Source organism: Chelonia mydas, chromosome 3 (genome assembly GCF_015237465.2).
Source record: "Chelonia mydas isolate rCheMyd1 chromosome 3, rCheMyd1.pri.v2, whole genome shotgun sequence".
Taxonomy (NCBI): Eukaryota; Metazoa; Chordata; order Testudines; family Cheloniidae; genus Chelonia; species Chelonia mydas.
The window spans coordinates 37,344,992-37,365,202 of record NC_057851.1 but is presented as its reverse complement, the minus strand read 5'-3'; the positions used below and the strand labels follow the sequence as shown (position 1 = coordinate 37,365,202).

The following is a 20,211-nucleotide window of genomic DNA, read 5'->3' as shown; positions in this document are numbered from 1 at the left end:
CATATTTTTTAAAAACTAAAAGATAGAGACTCAAAGCTTCTTTTTGAAAAGTCAGATTAAAATCAGTGACTTCTTCCAGTAGATGGAGAACTGGTTTCTGCCAACCACAATGGTATTTGCTAGGACAGGGAATTTCAAAAGACCCTAAGGGAGCTGTATGGCCAAATCCATGAGATTCCTTTGATAATCCCAGCCTATTTAGTTAATAATGGTACTACTGTGATGTTTTATGTTCAGAGTTGTAATAATTCCTAGTGATTTACAACAGTTTAAAGAAACAGGCACTAAAATATGTAATATTTCCCATTTCTGATAATGTTTAAAATCTTCCTTTGGAAACACCATTTACACTTTAGTGCATTAATCTAAGAATTAGTCTTGACAGAATTGAGCTGTATAAAAACTCAGTCTGCTCTGCTTGCATATGAATCAAGTATCACAGTATCAGTTTAGAGACATGTTTTTAATTTAATATTCTGTCTTGGACTTGAAACAGATTATATAACTTTACTCATCAAGATAACTCAGAAGGTCTCCATAGTAGATAATTAAAAATGTCTCAAACACAAATCAAATTCTTCTTTCATGTAACATCATAGAAGTATAAAATGTTTCAACTCTTCTGTTACTTTTATCATTTTTTTTTGCAATTAATCCCTTCCTACTGATGACAATGGACATACTGTTGCTATATGCTAAGGTCCAGTATTCCAGCAATAATGTTTATGATATCATAAAATCTAAAACATGGCTTCTAGAGGATTCATTTTATTTCTACTTCTATGTGTTGTCTACAAATTATTGTAGTTTTCTTCACTGGCAACAGAAGAGATTTATGTTAAATGTTGAAACCATATAATATTACTTAAGGACCTGAATAATACAACAACAGGCCTTAACCCTGCAATGGTAACTTGGTAGCACAGGCCTCTGCTCCTAGGTGGGGTCCTGTTTAAATCAGTCTTGGCACTACACATAAATACAGGGGTCAGTGCTAAAAGACCAGGTTGCAGGATCAGGGCCTTAGTCTTAGCAGCAATTTTCTTATGTGTCACTTATCTCTTTACTACAAGAATAAGATATCAGCATTTTAGAGCTTAATGACAGAAAATATCTATAGTTTTCAGAGCTGCATAATACCTATAAGGCTGCAGATATCCTGGATGACAGGACTACTATGCAAGGAAAATTGGTCTGCTGAATAGGGCTTGTCTACGCTGGCAAGTTTCTGTGCAGTAAAGCAGCTTTTTGCGCTCAAACTGCAGACGTATGCACACTGCCAAGCCACTTTGTGCACAGAAACCCCTCATTTGCAGAGTTGCAAAAAAACCACTTCGACGAGAGTCGAAAGACTATTTGTGCAGAGGCTCTGGCACTCTATTGCCAATGTAAATACTTGATTGCTTTCTGCTCTGTAATTGGCTTCCAGAGCTGTCCCATAATGCCTCAAGTGACCGCTCTGCTCATTGTTTTGAACTCAGCTGCCCTGGAGACATGCACCCCTCCCCTTTCAAAGCACCGTTTCTGACAGCCATTGCGTGCTGTGCTAACCTGTTATGGAACACAAAGCAAACCATTAATGCAGAACGCTCATGCTGTTGAACACAGAGGCAGGTGTGTGTGTGTGTGAGAGAGAGAGAGAGAGATTGCTGTGCAGAGAGCCCAGGGAAGGAGGCAGGGGCTGATGTCGGGTTTTCCCCCTCTCCCTGCCTTAGGAATGGTTGCTTCCTGCTGATGTCTGAACTTACAAGACAGCATGCTGATACACTCTGTCCCCCAAAACACAACTCTCTCTCCCCCCTACACACACACACACTTTCCCCTCCCCACACACTTCAGTTGAAAAGCAGCTGGCAATGTGGTAGGATGCCCATGGAACAATGGGATTGAGAGACCTGCATCATGTGACACTATGCCTTCCCCATGAGGCATTGCAAACCCTTCCCAAAGCACCCTATGGCCAGTTGCACAGTGGGATAGCTACCACAATGCACTGCTCTCTTTGCCATTGCAAGAGCTGCTAATGTGGATGCGCTCCAGTGTCACAAGGAGCGCAGTGTGGACACGCAACAGCGGTTTAATTCCAGCGTTTTAATAAAAGTGGTATAACTTATGGGGCAAAACCTTGCCAGTGTAGAGATACCCTAAGACAAAATATCACCTACCCCCAACTCCCTCTCCCCTTCAGAAGAGGCAGAACTGAAAGTTCTATTTTAGCAGCCTGACTGTGACAATGTTTGTCAGGTCCCAATGTTTCTAAAAAGGTTAGAGAATGTGTGATGTTTCTGTGGGTTTCCAGAAACCAAATATTACAGAAAAAAGTAGAATTTTCCTATCTTTTTTCCACCTCTGTCTTTTCCCCTGTGTGCATTTCTCTCGTTTGGTTTTCAGAAGTAGGACTGGACGTTGCCAATGAAACCTGACACCTATCTCCTAAATTGAACACTTTTCCCCAACGAGTATATGTATTACTATCAGAAATTACAAGAAATAGCTTTTCCTTTTAAGAAAACTACAAACAGAGAGGGCAGAGGTGAAGGAATAAGAAAGGTGGTTAAAATGAAGATTAAATATTTTTAAGTATTATAAGTTTTAACTTTTTTTCTCTTTTTGTGTGTTTAAAAATGCATCGTGTTAATTTATTAATGATTTGTGCACATGAGATAACATAATTGGGACATTGGTCAAGACCTTGGGGTTAAATTAAATCATACTTCGTGGATGTTTTGAACACCACAACTAATTTGTTTTTGTAATGGTTTTTAATGTAACTGGATCATTGTAGTTATTTTTACTTGTAAATTTTTAAATTGAAAACACATTGAAACATTCTGGTGAAATCTTTTAATTTTTTTTAAGCATTGTGTGTATGTGAGACAAATGTGTATGTTTATGCAGTACCAAAGTTTTGGGTCTGATCCTCACACTGACCAACACTTACTGTCTGTATAAAATTTCATGGTTGACAAGCAGCTAATGTATTTTATAGATCAAAAAGCCTATCCAATTTATTTGAATAATATTATATTTCACTGCCTTGCAAAATAGTTTATGGACCTTATAAGTGGTTTCAGGGGATCAGTGCAAACTTGCTTTTTCCATTGGAAGGGTGAGACATACTTGGGGAAACAAAAGCCACATGGGCTTAAACATTCTCTAAGTGAATTTACCACTTTGTCCATAGGGTTCTGCCAGGTGCAGAAGAAAGGTTAAACTTTTTGGGCTTCAAAATTAGTTCTAATGATCTGTGATGGCAAGCTCTCACAGTACAAACTCCATAAACTACAAGTGGTGCTGGGTGCCACAGAATCATAAATGAGTTAGGCATGAAAATGAGCCAGGCCCTTGTTATGACCTCAAAAAACTTGACAGTCCAGACCACAGCACAAGTGATCTCTGTGTTACACCAAAAAGCAGATTTATAATCTCAAACCACTGCATAATCCTGTGAAAGGATGTAAATGCAATGGCAAACTAACCTTATGATGCTAATCAGATTTGACCATTGTGGGTGTTTGTTTATTTAAAACAGGATTTACACTACTTTGTGCACAGAGAAGAGAGGGTAGACTTGGTCAAAGGTTATTATGTCATAGTGATCTCCTTTGCCTCATTAAGGTGGTATCATTAAATACAGTCTGACTATTTATAGGACTGAACATGTATATTGAATGGGGGAAAAGGATTTTTTAAATGTAAGAAGTTAGGCCACAAGGAGACATAAAGGAAGGTGAGATTCACCTGCTGTCTGAGCATAAAGCCAGGGAACAAGATAAAGGTAAAAAGAAAAGGAGTACTGTTAGGATATAGATATTCAGGCCTGTCTGTAAAGGCCTATACTCTAAGAATTTAAGTGTATTCTTATCACTTGGCTAGTTATAGAGGTACAAAAGAAAGAATCAAAATAACAGTCTGCCGGTGTAAGGGCCTTCTCTTACTGTGACAGTCTGAGGCCCTGTGCTTAGGCTAAGGCCTTTGGCTAAGCAGCAGAAGCAGCCATAAACTAGGAAGCGAACAGTCACATCCTCACATTCCAAACTAGTCACATTGAAATCAGGTGCTATTGGGCTGTTAGGAATACAATCCTGTCCTGATAATGCCTATCGCCTCCAGAGAAAGGGAAGTGCCTAGAAAATGTAAAAGGAAACTTCGTTTGATAGCATCCTGTCTGGGAAGAACTCACTTATCAATAGCTGGGATGTGAAATCCTCACTTCTGTATTGTCTTGTCATTATAGTTCACACTTTGCTATTGTTTGTCTGTACAATCTCTGTCTGGTTCTGTGATTGTTCCTGTCTGCTGTATTAGTAATTTTGCTGGGTGTAAACTAATTAAGGAGGTGGGATATAATTGGTTACATAATCATGTTACAATATGTTAGGATTGGTTAGTTAAATTTCAGGAAAATGATTGGTTAAGGTATAGCAAAGCAGAACTCAAGTTTTACTATATAGCCTGCAGTCAATCAGGAAGTGAGTGGGTGGGTGTGTGGGTGTGGGGAAAATGGGAACAGGGAATGTGGGTAAGGAAATTGGAATCATGTTTTGCTAAAGGGGGAAATGGGAACAGGGAATGGGGGTAAGGAAATTGGAATCATGTTTTGCTAAAGGGGGAAATGGGAACAGAGAATGGGGGTAAGGAAATTGGAATCACGTTTGGCTAAGGGCAGGAATGGGAACAAGGACACAGGTGTAAGGCTCTGTGGTATCAGAGCTGGGAAGGAGGACACTAAGGAAGGAAACTGGAATCATGCTTGCTGGAAGTTCACCCCAATAAACATCAGATTGTTTGCACCTTTGGACTTTGGATATTGTTGCTCTCTGTTCATGCGAGAAGGACCAGGGAAGGAAGCGGGTGAAGGAATAAGCCCCCTAACAAGTACTAGTGGCACCTTAGAGACTAACCAATTTATCTGAGCATAAGCTTTCGTGAGCTACAGCTCACTTCATCGAATGCATCCGATGAAGTGAGCTGTAGCTCACGAAAGCTTATGCTCAAATAAATTGGTTAGTCTCTAAGGTGCCACTAGTACTCCTTTTCTTTTTGCGAATACAGACTAACACAGCTGCTACTCTGAAAGATAAAAGTAGATGTTTATAAAACATAAAAAAACCAGAAGGAAATCTTGATTTGTCTGGATAATAAATATAACAAAGGAATGCAGCACAGAATTTTTTTAAAAAGTATAATGTTTTCCAAAATATTCCCATGCGTTCTCACACCCATTGCATGTGGCCTTTATAAAATAAATTCAAAATGTAGTACTTACCCTCTGTGGCATGGTAATTGGGAAGTTCAGGATAAAGTTTGTGTGGATTTTTTACAGCTGCAGAAAAATGTAAATAATTAATTTATATAACATATCAATATAGGTCAATTTACTTTGTTTTCTGCTCTTGTAATATATGTTCAGTATCCACAAAATTATTGTAGTTAGCCAAGAAGTGGTGGTGGAGAGCAGAAATAGCTATTTACAGCACTAGGACTGAGGAATGGAACTCTTGATTAATCTCTTTCCCAATAGAATAGGAAAGGCGCTTCAGGGGAAAAAAATATCAGTAGGAGCATCACATACCCTACTTGCTGTGTGGCAGAAGGAAGACTAAAATAGAGTAAGGAATTAAGATAGTATCCTAGTGAAAGATTCATCTATCTATTTGAAGAGGATGATGAAAAGAGGCAGACCATTGGGCCTAGATCAGAAGAGATTAACTTCCTCCTAAAAGTCAGTAGTTTTTACAAGAAAACATTCCCCTTAAATAGGAAAAAAAATCCATCATACTGTTGGATCATATTAAAGAAGTTCTGTATTAAATCACAAATGAGTTTGATTTCCCATAGTTTAAATTCCAGGGTATTACTAATTAAGAGGTCTCTTGGTTTTTGGTACTGTTTCTCTGCCTCTATGTGTGAAACTTGCAAGCTGCTAATTGCGTTAGTACATTCTAAGACAGAGTCTGTTTTCAAAGCAATTCACACAGAGAGAGACTCAAAGCAATACTCTGTAACAACAGAAACGGCACCCGGAGACTCCCCGCCCTTTTGTTGTATTAACAGTTGTGATTAAAATAGAGATAGAGGATGTGTGTGGATGGATGCGTGGTGTGGATAATAACTGAATGATCAGGGAGGTGCCAGCCTAAGAATCCAGTGTCCATCGGCTGAAGAAGGCGTCAAGTGGAAATAACCAGAGGACCCCCGGAGGGCAGACTGGAATCCACCCAACAGCCTCAAGAATGGGAGAACCAAAGAACAAGATAACATCTAGCAGCACGGAGCCGTCAGGAATATGCTATCTGCTGATTGATTCAGCAACAGCATGATGAAGCAATTCCCATAGACTGGCATAGGAAGAAATTCCTATAAAAATGGACTCTAGAAAGTGAGAACTATGGGGTCTGATTCTGCAAACCAACTTCCAGGAGCATCAGATGAGCATCTGACAAGGCCCTGCTCCCTCCTCATGTCCAGGCCACCTGGCCAGTGGCTTGGCATGAGCAACTTTAAGGCTGGTAACTATGATAACAACCTTGCAGAACCTCTGTGTGTGTGTGTGTGTGAGTAAATATGAGATTGAATGGAATGTTATAGCTGTAACTAACTGCTTACTATGATTCTTTCTGTATTCACAATAAATGTGGTATTTTGCCTTTTTCCCTTTAATAAGATCCTGCTGGTTTTTATTCTATTGGTATAACAATACAAAGTGGACCATTATGTACCCAATTAACTTTAATATCCCTTCTGAGCTATTACATACATGACTGTAAAACTGGCACTAATTTCTATATTAAGCTGTCATCTACAATATGTAGTAATAATACTGTCATAAATATAAAGGGATGGGTAAACCCCTTTAAAATCCCTCCTGGCCAGAGGAAAAATCCTCTCACCTGTAAAGGGTTAAGAAGCTAAAGGTAACCTCGCTGGCACCTGACCAAAATGACCAATGAGGAGACAAGATACTTTCAAAAGCTGGGAGGAGGGAGAGAAACAAAGGGTCTGTCTGTCTGTCTATATGCTGCTTTTGTCGGGGATAGACCAGGAATGGAGTCTTAGAACTTTTAGTAAGTAATCTAGCTAGGTATGCGTTAGATTATGATTTCTTTAAATGGCTGAGAAAAGAATTGTGCTGAATAGAATAACTATTTCTGTCTGTGTATCTTTTTTGTAACTTAAGGTTTTGCCTAGAGGGATTCTCTATGTTTTGAATCTAATTACCCTGTAAGGTATCTACCATCCTGATTTTACAGAGGGGATTTCTTTACTTCTATTGACTCCTATTTCTATTAAAAGTCTTCTTGTAAGAAAACTGAATGCTTTTTCATTGTTCTCAGATCCAAGGGTTTGGGTCTGTGGTCACCTATGCAAATTGGTGAGGCTTTTTACCAAACCTTGTCCAGGAAGTGGGGTGTGAGGTTTTGGGAAGTATTTGGGGGGAAAGACGTTTCCAAACAGCTCTTCCCCAGTAACCAGTATTTGTTTGGTGGTGGTAGCAGCCAATCCAAGGACAAAGGGTGGAATATTTTGTACCTTGGGGAAGTTTTGACCTAAGCTGGTAAAGATAACTTAGGAGGTTTTCATGCAGGTCCCCCCATCTGTACCCTAGCGTTCAGAGTGGGGGAGGAACCTTGACAAATACAATCAGCCATTTTGTAGTGTCTGTTTAGTAAACATTATGTTGCATTTAGAAACTCGATAAAAGTACATTAGAAGTTAAAAACAATAAAAATTTCACCCATTATCTTTCATGAATCTATCCCAAAATACTTCCACTTTTTGACAAATCAAGCTGTTATAGAGAAGTTACCATCTCACACAAGAAAAGGGGGTTGAATAGCATAAAAACATCAATACTCAGAGTATTTCTAATACTCTTCTTTCACATATAGCAACAATTTAATGTAATCATCAAAACACTTTCATACCTGCTGTTGCAGCGTACACAGGTGGTTTACGTGATTGTGGCCTCGATGATGGCTTAACAGGTGGATCATTAGCCTAAAATAAATAATTTTAAAAATAGCAAAAATCTCTCCTCACTAGCAAGTATAGGTTAATGTAACTGAAGGCCTGGAGATAGTCCAGAAGAAATTAAGAAGCACCCATCACATATTTCCTCTTGATGACATTACATTTCAAACTATAAAACTAAAGACGGATTTTGATGTAGCCGCACAATAATTCACTACGAAGTTATATGTGTAAATGATAAATGTTATTGCTTGATGTTTTAGCAAAAAGGTGGAAAATAAATTATATATATTATAGTCTCTCTCAATAGCATCAGCTGTTACATCTAGAGAGATAATATTGCCTAGACATTGATAATGTCTTTTCCCATAATTCTCAGCATCTTCTCAGTGATTAAATATGATGGCCCAATCCAAGAGTTGTAATTTTGGATGGAAAACAGAAGGAGCAGAACACTCAACTGAAAAACCCTGGTTTGTTCCAAATATGCTTAAGAATTAACATTTTTCTTGAAGATCAAGCTGCAGCTGAAAAGAACATTTTGAATATTTCTGATTGTAGTGTGTCAAATACAGATATGTCTCTCTAAGTTGGTTGTCTTCTCGGAAACAGTGTAATGAAGAATTACATTGTTAGACTGGAGTATGCAAAACTTAATGTAATAGTAGGGTTCTTCTATGGAGGAGGTTCCCCTGGCAATACTGAACAGTGCGCTTGAGTAAATACAGTATACTCAAAGAAGACACCCTACCCTTCCATCAGTCAGCACTCAACATATCCAATGACTTCAATGTGAGTGCCATCTACACAGCAATATTAGGATTAGGTCTAATTGTAGATGAAAGGATTTAGCAACAGAGAGCCAATATGGAAAAAGATGTGTGCAAACCTTCCTTTGTTCCCTTGCTGCTTTCCTTGCATTGTTTTTCTGCTCCTCATTTTCATATTGTTCAGTAAAGGAATCCAGAATTTCATGCAGCTCTTCTGATTGAGTAAGACGAGGTACATCACCAAATAAAATGGCACTAGCTCGAATATCTTGACCATAAAATCTAGCACAAAAAATTATATCAGTTGCTTTAATCATCGTCTCATCTATATTTCTAGTTTAGCCTACAGTTTAAAAGACTCCCTATGTACCATGCCATTTCGACATGTTGTATAAACAACACTTACTTGATTTCTTAAACTGATTACCCATGAAGGAATGGCAGAAGTTGTTCAATGCTCAATATAAATTGAGAACAATAAAGTACAGAGAACAGGCTTGTTTCCCTTTATTATTACTTCAGCTTAATTTTCACCAATATTTTGTTCCAGCTCATTTTCTACAGAAAAGCATGGTGGTGTGCAAAAAATGAAACATCACGATTTTTTTGTGTGCGCGCACTAGCAGATACCAGCTGCAGGATCATCTGCTCCACTGAAAGTCAGCATTAAACAAGGAAAGAGAACAGTGATTTCACAGAAAACAGTTATAGCTTAAAGGGCTTTTAATGTGGCCTTTTTAATATCGACCACAATAACTCTGGGTAACCATAGAAAACAAGTGGTACCAACTTGCTAAAACTCTTGCTATATTGTGATTACAGATTTTATTTATTTATTTAAAGAGTCCTTTCATATTAGAGCAAGAAGGAAAACTGGACTCTTGGTAATGTTCAACAGTATCTGTTTTCACAAATATGCCATAAACATTTCAGGGGATGTGTTATTTGTTTCTAAGCATGTACAATTAACTACTCACTGAGTGGCCTAATTCACAGACTTAGACTCCTTGAGTGGCCTAGTTCACAGCGTACACAAACCTTTAGGACCCACCCACTAGCATGGTCTGCCTGTTCCAATGGGAGACATATCCCTAACCTGTTCTTCTCCCTGCTGTGTGTGCATCTTGCTTTCTGGCCTTGCCTCGGCTGTACAAGGAGAGAACCTGCTCACATGCGTCCCCGCATATCTTCTACATGTACTCACATAAGGGCCTGTCAAAACCGTGCTTTTAAGAAATATGAATTAATGCTTTTGCTACTGTACAGCTTAAAATTGGTACAGTACATTTGGGATTTTTAAAAACCTTTACTCTTATAAACAGCAATACTAGGATTGGAGATTTTTAGAAAAAGGAGACATATTCAATTTAAAATTTTAATTGTCTCCAACTCAGACTGGTTTGATTTTAATGCATTTTTTATCCAAGTGGTCTGACTCAAACAAGATTTCAAACCTGTCAGAAAACAGCATGGAAAACCTCATTTCTTTGCATTTTAGTGTATCTTTGGAACCATGTGTTAAAGCAAATGTATAATTTTCTTGGGAGGAGGGATAAAAAATAAAGTATTTTGGAAAGATTTTAGTTTTATCATATTATCTATGTATAATTTTGATTTTACAGTATTGCTATCATCTTAGAAAGCAGCTGACAATAAAGTTAAAGAAATCTAGTATGTGTATGTTTACAACAATGGCACCAGAATGGAAAAGAATTTTAAGATTTAGAAAACTGGACCTAAATCTCCCATCAATTCTGACAGTTTTGATAGCAATGGGTAAAACAAAACAAAACAAAACAAAGAAGCAGCTCTTGAACATCTTTAGTGAGGCTCTAAACCACAATCCCTAATTTATTTTTAAAAAGACACTGAACCAGATATCTGCCATTCCCTGCCAAATCTAATACATCAGAAGTTCAAAAACTTTTTGTTTTAATGAAAAAAAGACAAATAACTCACATCAGAAATAAACTCTTGGCATGGTGCAGTGGAATAAATGTTCATATGGAGGCAATATAATTTCAATACTCAAATTCCACCATTAATGCTTCTGGAGATACCCTGGGCCCAATTTTGCTTTCGATAATCACCTGCAATTTCTACTGAAATCATTCCAAGGATAGAATTTGTTCCACTGTACCAGTGGTAGGCAACCTGCGGCCCAACAGGGTAATCTGATTGCAGGCTGCAAGACATTTTGCTGACATTGACCGTTCACAGGCATGGCCCCCCGCAGCTCCCAGTGGCTGCGGTTTGCCATTCCCAGCCAATGGGAGCTGTGGGAAGCGGCGGGCCAGCGCAATCAGATTACCCTGCTGGGCTGAATGCGGCCCGCGGGCACTAAGTTGCCCACCACTGCACTATACCAATATATATCAAATATTCACCTGTTAACCCTGAAAGTACAGTAGACATTTAAAGTATCTGAACAATGAATTACCTTACCCTGATTTGTTTATAAATTAGGGAACTGGCTGTGAACTCAACACAACCAAAAATAGTACATCAGAGCATCTCAATTCTACAAAGTTAACTATAAGATTTATTTTGAATATTTTCCTAAAAGTCCATTCCACTAAAATTCCAGTGTAACCCATTTGATGATGCAGTACAAAATATGGAAGAAACACACATGAACAATATAGATTAAATCTCAGGAAAAACTTCCTAACTGTAAGAACAGTAGGACAATGGAACAGATTGCCTCGGGAGGTTGTGGAAGCTTCTTCACTGGAGGTTTTCACAAAGAGGCTGGATAGTCATCTGTCTTGGACAATTTAGACACAACAAATCCCCCATCTTGGCAGGCAGTTAGACTAGATGACCCTTGCGGTCCCTTCTAACTCTATGAGTCTATGATTTTGAATCCGACTTACTTGCGATTAGTTTCTTTCCTTTCAATTAAACATGTTCCTTCTAAAGATACCCCTGCAAACAACCCTCGCGATTTGCAGTATGTATAGACAGCAGCTGAGCTTCGTACGGCAACATCACCTTCTAAATTTCTACAAAAAAGAAAAGTTTGCATGGCTCTTATCAACATGCTATTGTAACAAGAACAGCAATTGACAACTGCTCATTCTAAATTTTACAATTCTGGCACAATGATCAAATTATTTCTGACAATCTGCATTTCTGATTGTCCAATTACTTTGCTACAACTGAACAAATGCATTCCTTGCTTATTTTCCACATCTGGATTTCGAGGGGGAATAAAAAGTAAAAGTGAAAGTGCACTATGGATGAGAAGTACCATGCGTAGGGAAATAAAACGGTAATTAAATTATCCAGTCTCTCAGACAATGAAGTAAAGAGCCGTTTTGGAAATGTGATAAAATTGTACAGAAAGATGGCCATTTTCCTTTTAAAAATATAGATTTTCAGATTTAAGCTGCAGCCACATGTTCACCTGTAATGTAAGTATTTACCACCTATAGGTTGTAAGTAGCCTTTGATTCATGTCTATCTGTTCCTTTTCCCTCTGATCAATCCTATTATTTCCACTGAAGATTTTAAAAAAATGTAAACCAGTGCAATATAAATTTAAATTGATGTGTTTTTAAAATATTGTCAGACAACTCAATGCATTATACTACTTCTATTTTAAAGATAAAATAGCTATTTTCCATATTATACATCGTCTGAACTGCAGTTTTCTAGAACGCTAATCTTTAGACTGTTGGCGTACAACATTTTTTGCTATGCTAGGGAGCAGAGCAGTAAGCAGGAATTTTGTTTTGCAAGGGAGTATGTAGAAACATAGGAATTGCCCTATTGTCTCTGGTCCAAGGTCCATCTAATCCAGTATACTGTCTCCAGCAGTGGCCAGTACCAGATGCTTCAGCAGAAGGTTTAAGAACCCTGCAACAGGAAATTCTGGAATAATCTGCCCCCCACATTAAGTCTCAGCTGAGTCTTTAATATTTAAAAATCACTTAAGCCCTGAGGCATGAGGTTTAACATCTCTTCCTCAAAATTTGCTATCATTAATAAGGCAACTCTGGATATTCTTGATATCCATTAAAAATATTCAGTTCTTCTTGAATTGGATTAAATTCTGACTTGAACAACTTTGTAAAGCCGTGATTTCCAGAGTTTAATTACATGTTAATATATGAAAAAAAACTTACCAGTTTTGAATTTATCTTTTAATTTTATTGAATATCCCTTTGTTTTTGTGTTATCAGACAAGTTAAACAAAAATTCCTGATCTATCTTCTCTCTACCATTCATTATTTTATATACTTCTACTATGTTCCCTCTTATTCACCTCCTTTCTAAGGTAAGCAAACCAGCCTTTTAAGTCTCTCTTCCTATGAGAGCTCTTTTTATGCCCTTGATCATTCTTGTTGCTCTTTTCTGAACCCCTCTAGTTCTGTAGTATCCTTTTTGAGATGGGGTGACCAGTAGGGTAAACAGTATTCCAGGTGACGTGGCATTAGAATATTCTCTGTATTATTCACCATCCCATTCCTCATACAACCTAGCATCTTGTTTGCTTTTTAGACCACATTAGCTGCACATTAGGCAAAGGTCCTCACTGAGCTGTCAACAATGATGCCCATGTTCCTTTCCTGGACTGATACAGTTAATTCAGAACTCGGTTAACGTGTATGAGTAGTTTAGATTTTCTCCTTCAATATTTATTACATTTCATTTATCAACATTACATTATTTATTATTTGTATTATTGTAGCACTTAGCAGCCCCAGTCATGGACCAGGACCCCACTGTACCAGGCTCTGTATAAGCAAAACAAAAAGATCCGTGCCCCCAGAGGTTTACAATCTATGCATAAGACAAGAGACATCAGGTGGATACAGACAGATGGACAGAGGAGTACAAGGAGACAAAATAACATTGGTCAGCACGATACAGGGTTGCAGTCTCATTTGTTTGTACAACTTTAGCTATTTGCTCTTTGAAATCCACTTTGGCCCTTCCAATTTCCCCTTGTATTTACTGCCTGCTATAATTTATGCTCCTGTATATTAGCTTTATTAGGGTCAGATTTCCAGATTTTGAAGGATTTCTGTTTGAAGAGACTCTCAAACCTTGCAGTGAAGCCCCATTGGTTTACACTCCTTGCTATACACTGTCTTTTAACAGCATGCATGTCTTCCGAGTGCTTATCTTCATTTTAGATTTCAGAGTGGTAGCTGTGTTAGTCTGTATCTGCAAAAAGAATGAGGAGTACTTGTGGCACCTTAGAGACTAACAAATTTATTTTAGAGTTAGCTCAAGGTATAGCTCAAGTTTCCCCCCATAACATGACTCCCATCCACACAAAAACATCTCTAGCTCAAGACAGGTGGTGGTTTAAACTTGAGCTAGCTGCTTTGTCAGGAGGTGAAGGTTGAAGCTCATGTGCTACTGCTGCTCAAGCGAGTAACGCAGTGGCAATGCAACAGCTGAAGCCACAACAACTCATTGGGTGTTAGTCCATTCCCTCTGCTAATCTAGTCACTTTGTATAGCTCAAGTGTGTTGTTTCAGAAGGCAAGTCTACATATGTGGTGGCATTTAAAGTACAGACACTGAACACCCAGCTAGCACGGGTATAAATATCAATGTTGATGGCGAGGCATGACTTACGCAGGTAGAGTAGAGTGCCCTACATATGTAAACACCCAGAATACATACCCTACATGTTCTTTACATGTCCATGCAGTGCCTCCCATGTCTACACTGCTCTTTTTAGTGGTGAAACAGCAGGGAAAGAAGGAACTCAGATGAACAAACTTGATTTAACTGTTGTAGTGAAGATAATCGGAGACTCTTATTGTATTTTTAGTACCATTCATGCCACCTCTAGGAATTTTTCTTCCTTTACTTTTAGGTTTAGGGCCTTTTTGACTAACATTCTCATTTCATTTAAATCTCCCTTTCTAATGGTAAGTGTCACTATGACTTTATGGTGCCCTACTTGCACTTTGGATGTTGAACCTAATTTTGTCATGGTCATTATAGCTCAGTGGCTCAGCTAATGTCACTTCTTGAATTAGCTCCTGTGTATTACTTACAATTAAGTCAAAAATTGTTCCTCTTGCATGTTCGGCAAGTAGTTGTTCCAAGAAACAACTAGGTAAGGCGTTCAGACATTTTCTCTCAACTTTGTCCTGTTCTGTCATTTTATATCGGGATCATTGAAAATCCTCCATTACCATCATTTTGTTAGATTTTGGCTGCCTCATTGATCTTACTCAACATTCTGCACACTCTGTTTCATTCTTGATCCAGAGACTGTAGTATAGCCCTACTAATATACACAATCTTTAATCTCAGGTTTTGTATCCATTCTACTGGGTGGTTCCCTCCACTCAGGATTTTCATCTGGCTAAATTCAATGGAATCCTTTAGAAACAGTGCTACTATCCTACCTCTAAGGACTAGTCTATCTTTCCGGTATAGTTTGTAACCAGGTATTATTGTATACCATTGTTTTGTTTTGTTGTCATTTCACCAAGGTTCAATAATGTCTATTACATAAAGGTCCTAGTACACTGGAAGGCATTCTAGTTCACCTATTTCTGATTTTAAACTTCTTGAATTTGTATATTGTAGATGCCTTTGTATTACAGACTAAAAAGGAGTAATTCCAAAGCAAATATAGCCAATGTCAAGGCACTAAATGGGCAGATAACAGTAGTGCCAATCCCAAGAATTAAAAAATCATAAGATTTAAGTCTACCTTCCCCACAAATGAAATTAGCTTAAAAAGTCATGAGACTGTACAAGTTATAATTTTGGGGTCTTTTTAGTGCCTTATAGTTTTTAAGCTCTCAGAGTTCATGATTTCAAGCTTTTCTTTGCAACCATAAGGCCTATTCTGCCTTTAAAATAAAGGGCAAAATTCTCACGTATGCATGATTCCAGGAGCAGGAACTTTATGAACCCACTCCCAGCAAATATCACAAGACTTGTGTTAACATCCTTGGAAACACTGTAATAAATTTTAGAAACACACAGAAAAAAACAAAACCCTTGCTAACCACTCCCAGCTTCTGACAAACAGAGGCTAGAGATACTCAGAGCATGGTGTTGCATCCCTGCTCATCCAGCCTAACAGACTTTGATGGACCTATCCTCCATGAACTTATCTAGTTCTTTTTTGAACCATTATAGTTTTGGCCTTCACAACATCCCCTGGCAGAGTTCCACAGGTTGACAGTGTTGTGTGAAGAAGCACTTCCTTTTGTTTGTTTTAAACCTCCTACATACTAATTTCATTTGGTGATCCCTAGTTTATGTGTTATGTGAAGGAGTAAATAACATTTCCTTATTCACTTTCTCCACACCAGTCAAGATTTTATATACCTTTATCATATCCACCCCTTAGTCATTTCTTTTCCAAGCTGAAAAGTCCAAGTCCTTATAATCTCTGCTCATACAGAAGCTGTTCCATACCCCTAATCATTTTTGTTGCCCTTCTCTGCACCTTTTCCAATTCCAATTTTTTGAGATGAGGCGACCACATCTGCATGCAGTATTCAAGATGTGGGCATACCATGAATTTATAGGTTTCAGAGTAACAGCCATGTTAGTCTGTATTTGCAAAAAGAAAAGGAGTACTTGTGGCACCTTAGAGACTAACCAATTTATTTGAGCATGAGCTTTCGTGAGCTACAGCTCACTTCATCGGATGCATCCAATGAAGTGACCTGTAGCTCACGAAAGCTCATGCTCAAATAAATTGGTTAGTCTCTAAGGTGCCACAAGTACTCCTTTTCATGAATTTATATAAAGACATTATGATATTTTCTGTTTGATTATCTATCCCTTTCTTAATGGTTCCTAACATTTTGTTAGTTTTGACTGTCACTGCACATTAAGTGGATGTTTTCAGAGAACTATCCACAGTGACTCCAAGATCTCTTTCTTGAGTGGGAACAGTTAATTTAGAACCCATCATTTTGTATGTACAGTTGGGATTATGTTTTCCAATGTGCATTACTTTGCATTTATCAAAATTAAATTTCATTTGCCATTTTGTTGCCCAGTCACCCAGTTTTGTAAGGTCCCTTTGTAACTCTTGACAGTCTGTTCTGGACTTAAGTAATTTGAGTAACTTTGCAAAATTTGCCACTTTTCCAGATCATTTATCAATATTTTGAATAGCACTGGTCCTAATACAGACTCTTAGTTCAGACTCCTGCAGGACACCACTATTTACCTCTCCACATTATGTCTTGATCCCCGTTTGTCTCTCCCACAATCATTTTCATATTTTTCTCATGCTGTCTTCTCAAATGGAAAAGCTCTTCCTGAGCTGGTCTACTATGCCTCCTCATTGAAATCCATCCTTAAAACTCACTTCTGCCATTATGACCAGAAGAAGCGTATCAGATTTATTTATTTTTAAAGAAAACTGCCCTGCCAGATTCTGTGCCATAACTTATAACTGGCCAAAGCCAGGGTATGACCAACTAGAGGCTTTAGTCAGATATCACGTATGGAATGATTCTAAGCATATGGCAGAACCAAGGGCAAAGCAAGAGTTCTAAATTTTTACTGCAACTAAGCGCACTACTCTTAAATGTCAGAAGTGAAAAGTTGTAATCCCGGACTTCAAAGGGAGGTCTCGCTTTGGTCTCCAATATAGATGCCCTCAAAAAGTCAGTGTACCAAGATATTTTTCTTATTGCAAAGTATTTCTTTGATATTCATATTTATTAAACCTACACAAGAACTTATTCAGTCAGCCACATGTATACATGCCTTTCCTGAATAACCACATATGCTTTTTCCTGTGACTCTAGTCTTTTCTCCTCTATCCAAACCCCAAGCATTGTGCTATTGCTCCTTTATCACAGTATATGCATAAATAGTCTAAGCTATCTTTCATGGATTGAGAACTGGTTAAAAGACAGGGAACAAAGGGTAGGAATAAATGGCAAATTTTCAGAATGGAGAGGGGTACTAGTGGTGTTCCCCAAGGGTCAGTCCTAGGACCAATCCTATTCAACCTATTCATAAATGATTTGGAGAAAGGGATAAACAGGGAGGTGGCAAAGTTTGCAGACAATACTAAACTGCTCAAGATAGTTAAGACCAAAGCAGACTGTGAAGATCTTCAAAAAGATCTCACAAAACTAAGTGATTGGGTAACAAAATGGCAAATTAAATTTAATGTGGATAAATGTAAATTAATGCACATTGTAAAAAATAACCCCAACTATACATACAATACGATGGGGGCTAATTTAGCTACAACTAATCAGGAAAGAGACCTTGGCGTCATCGTGGACAGTTCTCTGAAGACGTCCATGCAGTGTGCAGCGGCAGTCAAAAAAGCAAGCAGGATGTTAGAAATCTTTAAAAAAAGGGAAAGAGAATAAGACAGAGAATATCTTATTGCCCTTATATAAATCCATGGTATGCCCACATCTTGTATACTGTCCCCTCACCCTATACCGGAAACCTACTGACCGCTATGCTTACCTACATGCCTCCAGCTTTCATCCAGACCGCACCACACGATCCATTGTCTACAGCCAAGCTCTACGATACAACCGCATTTGCTCCAATCCCTCAGACAGAGACAAACACCTACAAGATCTCTATCAAGCATTCTTACAACTACAATATCCACCTATTGAAGTGAAGAAACAGATTGACAGAGCCAGAAGAGTACCCAGAAGTTACCTACCACAGGACAGACCCAACAAAGAAAATAACAGAAAGCCACTAGCCATTACCTTCAGCCCCCAACTCAAACCTCTCCAACGCATCATCAAGGATCTACAACCTATCCTGAAGGATGACCCATCGCTCTCACAGATCTTGGGAGACAGGCCAGTCCCTGCTTACAGAGAGCCCTCCAACCTGAAGCAAATATTCACCAGCAACCACACATCACACAAAACCACTAACCAAGGAACCTATCCTTGCAACAAAGCCCGTTGCCAACTGTGTCCACATATCTATTCAGGGGACACCATCATAGGGCCTAATCACATCAGCCACACTATCAGAGGCTCGTTCACCTGCACATCTTCCAACGTGATATATGCTATCACGTGCCAGCAATGCCGCTCTGCCATGTACATTGGCCAAACTGGACAGTCTCTATGTAAAAGAATAAATGGTTACAAATCAGATGTCAAGAATTATAACATTCAAAAACCAGTTGGAGAACACTTCAATCTCTTTGGTCACTCAAATACAGACCTAAAAGTGGCAATTCTTCAACAAAAAAACTTCAAAAACAGACTCCAATGAGAGACTGCTGAATTGGAATTAATTTGCAAACTGGATACAATTAACTTAGGCTTGAATAAAGACTGGGAGTAGATGTGTCATTACACAAAGTAAAACTATTTTCCCATGTTTATTTCCCACCTCACTGTTCCTCAGACGTTCTTGTCAACTGCTGGAAATGGTCCACCTTGATTATCACTAGAAAAGGCACCCCTAGCCCCACTCTCCTGCTGGTAATAGCTCACCTTACCTGATCACCCTTGTTACAGTGTGAATGGTGACACCCATTGTTTCATGTTCTCTGTGTATATAAATCTCCCCACTGTATTTTCCACTGCATGCATCTAATGAAGTGAGCTGTAGCTCACGAAAGCTTATGCTCAACTAAATTTGTTAGTCTCTAAGGTGCCACAAGTACTCCTTTTGTTTTTGTGGATACAGACTAACACAGCTGCTTTTCTGAAACCTGTCATCTCTACAAAGATATACTGGCATTAGAAAAGGTTCAGAGAAGGGCAACTAAAATGATTAGGGGTTTGGAACGGGTCCCATATGAGGAGAGATTAAAGAGGCTAGTACTTTTCAGCTTGGAAAAGAGGAGACTAAGGGGGGATATGATAGAGGTATATAAAGTCATGAGTGGTGCGGAGAAAGTGAATAAGGAAAAGTTATTTACTTGTTCCCATAACATAAGAACTAGGGGCCACCAAATGAAATTAATGGGCCGCAGGTTTAAAACAAATAAAAGGAAGTTCTTCTTCACACAGTGCACAGTCAACTTGTGGAACTCCATGCCTGAGGAGGCTGTGAAGGCTAGGACTATAACAGGGTTTAAAAGAGAACTAGATAAATTCATGGAGATTAAGTCCATTAATGGCTATTAGCCAGGATGGGTAAGGAATGGTGTCCCTAGCCTCGGTTTGTCAGAGGGTGGAGAAGGATGGCAGGAGAGAGATCACTTGATCATTACTTGTTAGATTCACTCCCTCTGGGGCACCTGGCATTGGCCACTGTCGGCAGACAGGATACTGGGCTGGATGGACCTTTGGTCTGACCCAGTATGGCAGTTCTTATGTTCTTAGTGTAAAGTAATAAGTAGGAGATTGCATGTTACATGTTACTATACATATTAAGAGTACCTCTGGTAAAGGGATGGAATGGCACCCTATCTAGCTCCTCAGGTAAAGGAAAGAATAAATTACATGGAGAAACTCAGTCTTGCATGAAATCTTGGTATGCAACCACTGCTGCAACCCCAAGACTTGTGT

The 20,211-nt window shown here is 38.6% G+C and overlaps 1 protein-coding gene across 1 annotated transcript in view; it reads right to left on the bottom strand.

Annotated features, from left to right (window-relative positions):
* SH3YL1 (SH3 and SYLF domain containing 1) overlaps window positions 1-20,211 on the bottom strand; it is a 93,917-nt gene that overhangs the window by 26,640 nt on the left and 47,066 nt on the right. The window contains exons 6-9 of the mRNA XM_007055660.4: window positions 11,621-11,749; window positions 8,864-9,026; window positions 7,929-8,001; window positions 5,270-5,326 (exon numbers count right to left, since the gene is read on the bottom strand). Of these exons, the coding sequence (XP_007055722.1) occupies window positions 5,270-5,326; window positions 7,929-8,001; window positions 8,864-9,026; window positions 11,621-11,749 (422 nt within the window). The remainder of the gene's footprint in view (window positions 1-5,269; window positions 5,327-7,928; window positions 8,002-8,863; window positions 9,027-11,620; window positions 11,750-20,211) is intronic.